Source organism: Perkinsus marinus (assembly GCF_000006405.1).
Source record: "Perkinsus marinus ATCC 50983 genomic scaffold scf_1104296935302, whole genome shotgun sequence".
NCBI classification, from domain to species: Eukaryota; Perkinsozoa; order Perkinsida; family Perkinsidae; genus Perkinsus; species Perkinsus marinus.
Genome location: NW_003214508.1, coordinates 1,019,090 through 1,028,135, shown reverse-complemented (window position 1 = coordinate 1,028,135; position 9,046 = coordinate 1,019,090). Strand labels below are relative to the sequence as shown.

The following is a 9,046-nucleotide window of genomic DNA, read 5'->3' as shown; positions in this document are numbered from 1 at the left end:
CTGCCCATCTATATGATACACTAGTCGTAGTGAGCACTTTACTGGCGGGAGTAGCGGTTCGTTATGACTCATAGAGAGCCATGATGAGCTCATTGAGCTGTAATTCTCTGGGCTGTTACGGCAGCATCAAACTTGATTATCCTTTAAAGTATCTTGGAAGACTTCCAATGGAAGTACCCAACCAGTTGCCGATGTGCAGCGTGTTGTGGATCCGAAGCGACTTTAGCTGAGATGGTGAAAGTTCTTGTTGAATCACTAAAGTTGCTTGAAGCATCGTGGGTAGCCCAATTATTGGGCCCCAATAGAAGAATTTGGCGAGATGTCATGGTGAGTAGCCCATTGAATATGTTCTAATGGTTGCATCAAGTGGTTTGTCAACTCGCTTGCATGTATAAGGTCATGCAAGTTTCTTTTGTGTGTTGGGTGACCATAGACGATATCAGAATTGAGCTTTGGACCTAGCAGAATAATATTATGTTGTCTAGTCACCTCGAGTTGGTCATGTAGACCAGAATGAATCAGAGCTTGTCGTGTTAGACGGATAATCTCGTGCGCCATGGCATGGCACCCATGCTCCGTTTCCCTCTGCGCGTCCTCTTAGATTTACGTAGGACTGATGAGTCAGACATGATAAACTAATCTGATGATGATCCTGAGCCAGATGGCTACGGAGCACTGGCGTGTGGCCAGACCGCTGGTCTGGGACCATGGGTAAAAGTGGAGAATTTCATCGGATTGGTTGGACTGAAGCTCGAATCGGATGCTCATATTCGATACGAGCAGTTGCATATGGATAGTAATTTATCCAAGTTTACTATTAGTGAACCTGGATAGCGTATTGGGTTCCGCTAAAAAGGGTCCCCTTTTGACAGGAGACATAGATGAGTCGGCGACCGCCGGCCACATAAAGCCGGGGTATGCCCTATCCCCATGCACTCAGCTAGGAACCCCCTGCAATATCGCCATATTTGGCATTCCTGAGTGGTTCTGGCCTTCATGAGCATTTCCCACTGCGAATCGAAACGGTCAATATGAGGCCATCATCGAAATTTAGGCAATTAGTCTGTGTTAGCTTGCGATGTGGCGCTCATATGACAGAGATACCGCTAGCATGACCAGTCATCTCCTCGACCACAGGTCATCCCCGGAATTGATCATGCGTAGCTGATCGATGATCTTTTAACGGAGACGACCAACCACTGATCACCAGTGAACGGCAGCCGGGTCTCCATAAATAAATTAAATAAATAATAAATTCGAATATGGGGCTGAAACATAGAGGGATACCATTGTGAAAGATCCTCTTTCAATTGATATGGAGCACTAGATTAGGCGCAAAGTTATAGATATACTTCCCCAGTAAAAGTTAGTATTTCGAGGCGTGATTTTAACACATGTACGTATGTTAAGAATGTAGATAAAATTTTTCACCACTTTTCGACTACTCACTAACTACGAAGAGTTAGGCCCTGAAACTTGGAGGTTATATGATATAACTGACTCGTGCACCGTCACCACGACGAGTACCATCTTGCGTCCCAGGGAGGTATGTTCTTATGCTCCACGTGATATAACTTATATCACGTGGAGCATAAAAAACCGGATATGCTGAGAATGTGTGGAGGGGTGTATGAACTTCATAATATGAAGCCTCTGTCACGCGCCACGAAATTTTCAGTCTCACTCGGGGTGGTTCTGGAATTTGCGATTTTGGAAACGCTCTCAGAATTGCGCGAATCGGTCTGTTGAACAGTCTTCCTCAGCGGCACGGAAGAGTTGTACCAATCACTACCGGGAGTGGATTCGGATACCGATCTCGAAGCTGTTGCCAACCCCTACGTGTGCAGAACACAGTGTTCTGGCCGTTGGCCAGTGGCCGATCATAACACAAAGGTAAAGTGTGTCATCGTATCTCCACTACTCTCCACTTTATGTTACTTCGCGTTCTCAACGCTCCTCATATCAACGGTATTCCTCTGAAGAGGTACTCTCTGAAGTGGTATGGAAGGTATCCGCAACAACCGTGGATACGTGCCTCGTGACAAAGCGGTTATAGTGAATATCACGCGCTGTCACGGTGACACGTTGCCGACTCGGGAAGGCGCCTTGGCCGAAAACCGTGCAGCCCAAAACTGAACTCCTCAGAAATCCCGAGCAATTCGGGAATATCTGTTGAGCATCACTTCGGGCACGTCCTTGAAGATTGTTCTTAGGCAAAGGAATGCTCTTAGCAATCCGTCCAGCTGTGCATATGGAACGTCCTGCAAATCTTGCGAGGGCCGATTCGACACTGAATGATTCAAGTTGAATCATTCAACCCTTGAGCGTTACATGTCCCCCCTTACTCGACTGACTAATGCGAATCGACTGACCAATGCGCACGATCTGAGTCAGATCATCTGACGCGCGGAGCATGACCACCAATTCCTCCACATCGAGTGGAGCACGTCATGGAGGCATCAGATCTGAATCTTGGATGTGGAACATATTGACAAACTTGAGCACAAGCCAAGATAGAAAGAACGATCAGGGGAATAAAATGAACCTTTCTCTTGTCTAGGACCTAGACTCTAGGTAGACCAACCGGGAGTCGACGTGTTGGAGAACGCGTGACACCATGGCCTACTAGCAGGGTAAGGAATTTGACCCGGGAAAAAACTGGAAAAATGATAAAAAATCAAAATAAAGAGTAGCTTTGAGCTCAAGTCGACACCATTCAGCATGATCCATGCTCGAATGGTTTTAGACGAGAACCCTTCTGGGGAGTTCATTATCAGCACTCATGAGGCCAGCAGAGGCACAGTTGCACGTGGAACCGCGGCATTGACAATACCATCCAGCCGGACAACCAAAAGTATCTCCCGGACTGCAGGCAACGACACCCGTAGGGTTGATGACCGCCAAAATTGTGAGTGTAAGGGTGAGAGCCCAACCAGAGAATTGCATTTGGAAAATGAAGCCTGTCTGAGAGAAGATAATTTCTATTAGAAATTGAACGAATCGGCAAAAAGCTCTATCCCGAGACTATGAGGTCCAGAGTTCTTCGCCATACGGCAAATGTGAACGTTCGCTACGCACAGCCTAGACACGCACAGCACGCATGCGCCTAGCATCAGGGCACTCACTGTTTCACCCGATTGGGTGCTCCTGAGCAATATTGACCTCCGCACTCACTTCAGTCAGTGTATAACAACAATCAGTGCTAGTCTATCATCACATCTTTGCTTTGTCTTTGCCTTATATGAGAGGATAGGAAAAGGTATCAGGTAACGAAGGAAGCATCGATTCACACCTACATTGTGCGCGACGGCGGCTTGAAACCCGCACAATAGACTCAACGCACAACAGCCATGACGTGATACACTACTCGCAGTGAGCGGCTCACTGGCGGGAGTAGCGACTCGTTATAACTCATAACTCATGAGCCATCACAACTCATGATGCTCACAGAGAATTGAAGCTCATGATTCATGAGCTTTAATTCTCTGTGAGCCTGATTCAGGCAGCATCAAACTTGATAATCGTCAGGATCATACACGCCAGACCGCTGGTCTGGGACCGTGGGTAAAAGTGGAGAATTTCATCGGATTGGTTGGACTGAAGCTCAAATCGGATGCTCATATTCGATACGAGCAATTGCATATGGACAATAAACTTGGATAGCGTATTGGGTTCCGCTAAAAGGGATCCTCTTCTGACAGGATACAGATGAGTCGGCAGCCGACGGCCACATAAAGCCGGGGTATGCCCTATCCCCATGCACTCAGCTAGGAACACCGTGAAATATCGCCATATTTGGCATTCCTGAGTGGTTCTGGCCTTCATGAACATTTCCCACTGCGAGTCAAAGCTGTCAAAGCTGTCACAATTTTGGCAAGCTAGCACAAGCTCTCAGACAGTCTGCGAGTTTTGGTAGATTGCCATGTGGCCCTTATATGACAGCGATACCGCTAGCATGACCAGTAATCTCATCGGCCACAGGTCATCCCCTGAATTGATTATTGGTAGCTGGTCGATGATCTTTTGTCGGAGACGACCAGCCACTGGCCACCAGTGAACGGCGGCTTATGACGGGTCTCTGAAATGAGGTGCTGTTGAGTCAACAGTGTTGAGTATCAGACTTATCATCGCTGAGCGGCAACTGCTAGTTTGTGTATTTCATGAAGGAGCATCACATAAGAGCAAACTCTGAGGGATGCCGGACTACATGATTGCAACGCAAGACATACTAAACAGCAAACGAGTACAATTTGGCAGAAAAACGACAAAGTCCGAGAAAACCACATCTGGGCAAAAGTGCCGCTGTGTAGAATACTCCGCGAAAAAATACAATACCGCAAAAAAGTAGCAAAAAGTGCGACTTGCTGGACTAACTTACTACATTAAACATTTGCTTTCTGAAATCTATATTGATATTTAACCCCCGATCGATTAATGTATCTCTGTCACCAACGATTGGATATCGAGATAGCTGTTGAACCAACGTCCATATAAAACAATATTTTGCGCGAGAAGTTCATGTAGCCCATTTGGAATCATAGCACCACTCAGACACTCGCTTGACTGACTTCTTAGCAGAACTCAACAAAACACGACAAATCAAACCGGAAGCCTTGTCCAACCCACAAGAGGCGTACGCCTAGTGTGTCCGATACTTGAGCTAACTGTGCGATTTACTCCTCATCCTCACCCTTGATAAGGTAAGTCATGGAGCACTTGCCGCAGTAGTAACGGTTGAAGTGGTTGGCCATGAAGACACCGGCACCGCAGGAGGCGTTGGGGCACTGCTTGCGGAGGCGCTGGACCTTGTTATCGGAGTCGACCTTGTAGAACTTCAAAGTGGCAAGCTTGACGTTCTTATGGGTGTGCTTGTTCTTCTTGGGGGCAGTGTAAGTCTTCTTCTTACGCTTCTTGCCACCTCCCAAAAGCTCCAAGTTGAGAGCGAGGACGGAATCCTGAAATTTAACGACGTGAAATTGGCAAGCCATCCTTTTCCCATGCTATTACATCGGTGATTCCGGCGTGGGCGAGCATAACCTCATCCTCGAGAGCGGCACCGGCGAAGAGGATACGCTGGTCTTCAACAGGAATGCCTTCAGCGGCCTACGCAACGAAAGAAGACGATGCGATCCTCGACAACCGATGGCAACACCAATTTCGAACCACGCAGCAAGAAGACGCTCAACCGTTTATCAGTAGTGTTATCACCTGTACGCGGGCCTTCACATCAGCGACGGTAGTGGCGCCGTTGACGGCAACGGTGTTGCCAGTAAGTGAGCGGACGAAAACTTGCATGGTTGACGGGGGCTTCTCCAATCCATAAAGGGTATCGATCGGCCGATAGCGACTGGGGCGAGCGCTTTCTTTAGCGGTTCATGCAACTTGCACGAACTGTACCATCTTTCGCACACTTTGCTAAACTTGACCTCACATCGGCACACTTGGGGTTCAAGTGAAGAGTCTGTAAATGATTGCATCCAATGCAGTTGTGTTAGCATCTGAATGCCATCCTCTCATTTCGCTCTCATCGTTATCCTCGCTCCTCTGGCATCGTCTACGACCAACGTGTGGGTCGTCGAAGATGAGGCGACTACAGGGGCGTGGAGGGCTGGGGGAGCTGTCATTCCTGCTGCTGGTGAGCGGGATACTCTCGTAGTAGCTCACAGTAGTGAAAAGAGCTTCGACGACCTGGAGGATCCCTCTGAATACCCGGTCGAGATCCCATTGTCGTTTCAACGACCTTCACAACAGGTAGAGCTAATTCTCAACAACTTCCAGCATGTGTGGTAGAAAAAGCAATAGTAATTCTATCCTTCCGATAGTAATACCACTAGTAATAGTAATAGTCCTAACGATGCTGATGATGAAGATAGAAGTGATAATAGTGAGATCAATTTCAATCACTGGGAGTAGCCGTGGGAGTGAGAACACTAGTGGTCGGAATTGGAGTACTACTCGTATCGTCGACTTTCAGGTTGACACTTTTTACTCCCGCTTCATCGCGTGGTGGTCTAAGCACAACCCTCCAAAGGCCAGAGTGAATTGCCCTATACCATACCCTTTCCACATCATCGGCTTGCTCGTCCACGTCCTCACCCCACAACTCGAGGGGGCTCCCAATCTGTCCTATTGGATTCTAGTCGCCCTGGCGGCTTTGACGCTCTCTGTAGCGCTACTGTACATGTAGGAATCGTCCTTGGTCCTCTTCGTCGAAAGCTCATCCTTGTTTCCTCAGAGTGGTTAGCTGGTGTGTTCATCGGAAGGCAACATTCGATGCCGGGCTAGTCTATAGAACTAGTGTGTAGAACCGGCTCGTCTGAAGGCCCGTAATAATTGATCGATTTTATACATGCAATGCTGTCATCTACGTATCTATCCCTTAGCCTTCTGGGTGGTTGGGTTGAAGCTCTGAGTGTTATCAATGAGGAACCTTGTGGCTCAGGCCAGGATTAGAGAGAATCGTCATAGGGTCAGCAGCCAGATATCATCGAGGGTATGTTGATTATGTATGAGCCGGCATGGGAAACTACATGTGTTGATGACAGTATGGAAAGTCTGGGCGATTCCCTCAGGGACAATCGCAGGGAGTTGTCGTTGGTTTTTCTACACTTCTGCTCTGAATCGTGTGTAAATTCCTATAATGTAGTGAAGAAACTCCTGTGCTCAGTGTGCCTACTTCCGTTTGTGGAGGCATACACTAAATGGAAGAACATCCCAGAAGTAGACATTCCCTGTACTACGGCCCTCCAACGGGGTCGTATAATATACTTCTACCCCATTCGGCTACCCCCGATAACTTCCAGACATCTACATTCCCACTTGGGTCGTCAGTAAACTTCTCTATAACTGGTTTACCAAGTGAGTGAACTCTCACCGTCTGACATCAGGCGTGCAGATTTCTCTGTCACATTTTAGCCGCGGACGAGGAGCTCTCTTCCTCCTCTGGAGATTCCGATGACGGAAGGGCTCCTGATCTCAAGGAATCGCTGACCAATATGGTGTCGAGCCTTTCCTGGTCACGAGATGAAACTGGCCTTAGCCTTACTACTTCGTCACAACGGGTAGGGATGAATAACGGCAGACCATGGATGGGAGGGAAAATCCCGACGATATCAGAGGTCACAGCAATGCTAACCATCGGATCGATGAGAATACTGTGATACCAGGTCAAGGACGCGGTCACTGAGAGCATCGCGAAGTTCGAAGAAAGCATGGATTTAGCCTGGGAATGGCTCAGTCGGCCTGTGAGACGGGCTATGGTCTGCGCTGCAGTGCGCACCTTCTAGCAGGTTTCACTGTGTGCGGGTCCAACTAGTGAACAGGAGTCGGCCACCGAGGTGTCTTTTACACCGCCCTTGGATACCAAGTGCTGATCCTCCCTTTCAGGAAGTGGTCCATAAGTGGCATCCTGTGATCGAGTACGAGTCGATCACTACTGTGCCGTCACTTGGTGATGACCACAGTCACTCGGGTGCATGTTCCGAAATGCGGCTCCCATCAGCAAGCCATCACCGACTGAGTGTGGAAGCTCCATCGTCGATTGCTCCCAGCGAGAAAAGTATGCTGCATCATGCACCTTCTGTCCATTCAAATCGTTCAAGGTACGCGGACGAGTAGTTCACAACATGGCCAGGAGAGCCGAAAGTCTAAGCTTGGAGGCGAGCCGGCCGTGGGTCACAACACGCTCCCCATTGAAGATACCGCCAAGAAGGTCGCAAGCGTTGCGAAGCACGTCCTTTGTGAATTTTCAACTCCCTAATCGTCATCAGCCTGGTCGCAGGTTATCGATAAGATGACCTCACGAAGACGAGAAGAGAAGGCAACGTTGTATGCAGATGCGACTCCTCTCACTAGCATATCCCCACCATGTGAAGTCATTCCCGATGAGACCGAAGCATCGGTAGACTCTTTCGGAATAGCCGCTCAACGGGTCAGATAGCCTATATGCTTCCCGATGAAAGTATAGGCGATCTGGCCCGTCTTCTTGGCACGACAGCTGATGTCTCGGAAGGAATGTATTCAATCATAATCCTTGCCTTTTGTGATTCGCCGTTTCGTTTGGTGTTCTCAACTCTGAAGAATTACTCGAATTTTACCATAATCGGTATTCGATGGATCTCTCTTCGAACCGCCCACTTGAGTCTCCAAGTGCCCCCGGCCAGCATGTGAGTGTCATCATCGTTTGATGAGCAGCGGCTATCATCCGGAAAACAGGTGCGCATCACCCGCCACTTGGCGGACGTGTCTGAAGACTTACTTGACTTCATCTTGAAGGAAGCGAAAGCATGTGAGACAGTTCACCACTTCACTATTGGTGGAATTCCTCGATACTCAGGCGAAGCCGAGAGGTTGAAGAAAGCTTCGGGATCATACTCAGAGGCCGCGAGGAGGATGAAGGAGGCGATCGAGCGACATTTCTCTGGTGACAACAACGTTCGCTGTGTCTGGATTGTACGGTCTAAAGTCGGCATGCTGTCTATTTTCGTTGTGATACGATGACTATATGTCATAATTTTCGTATTCTTAGAATGGCTTGATGAATAAGGCCTTAGCACTGCTGTAGATCATCGTTATTTAGGCACTTGGCATGTGATCGTTGGTAAGGATTTCGCTGCTCACGTGTCAGTTGAAGCGAATCATTTGGTACACTTTAACGTTGGGGCCACGGCCTTCATGATTTATAAACATGGCTGATTATAGACGTTTCTCTCTTCTGCATTGTGTTGGAATGCTAGTCTCGTTTTTCCATCGGTAATTCATTCACGATAAACCAGATAGTTGGGGAGTACAGCAGAGCGGCTAGGAAATGGTTGCCCTTAATGAATCAATCAGTTGACTACTCGTGCAATCAGTTCATCTGTATTTGAGGTGTTTTATAATTCGTCGACTGCACCACAACAGTTGGATGCAAAAACGGGGTTATATAAGCAATACAACAGCTGAAATATCGAGGGCTATTCTCGGGGAGTGCTTTAACCATCCCGGCCTGACCCAGAGCTCTTGCTGTGTACTTCACTCTTGACAAGGCTGCTACCACTGACGTTGC

General features: G+C 48.2%; 1 protein-coding gene across 1 annotated transcript; it reads right to left on the bottom strand.

Moving 5' to 3' along the window:
- Positions 1 to 4,600: 4,600 nt before the first annotated feature.
- Positions 4,601 to 5,303, bottom strand: Pmar_PMAR003615 (ubiquitin, putative). Its single transcript, XM_002784310.1, has 3 exons — positions 5,209 to 5,303; positions 5,008 to 5,103; positions 4,601 to 4,955 (listed from the first exon to the last, which is right to left on the bottom strand). Exons 1-3 carry the CDS (start codon positions 5,293 to 5,295, stop codon positions 4,674 to 4,676), a joined length of 465 nt encoding a protein of 154 aa, XP_002784356.1. The 5' UTR covers positions 5,296 to 5,303; the 3' UTR covers positions 4,601 to 4,673.
- Positions 5,304 to 9,046: the final 3,743 nt, after the last annotated feature.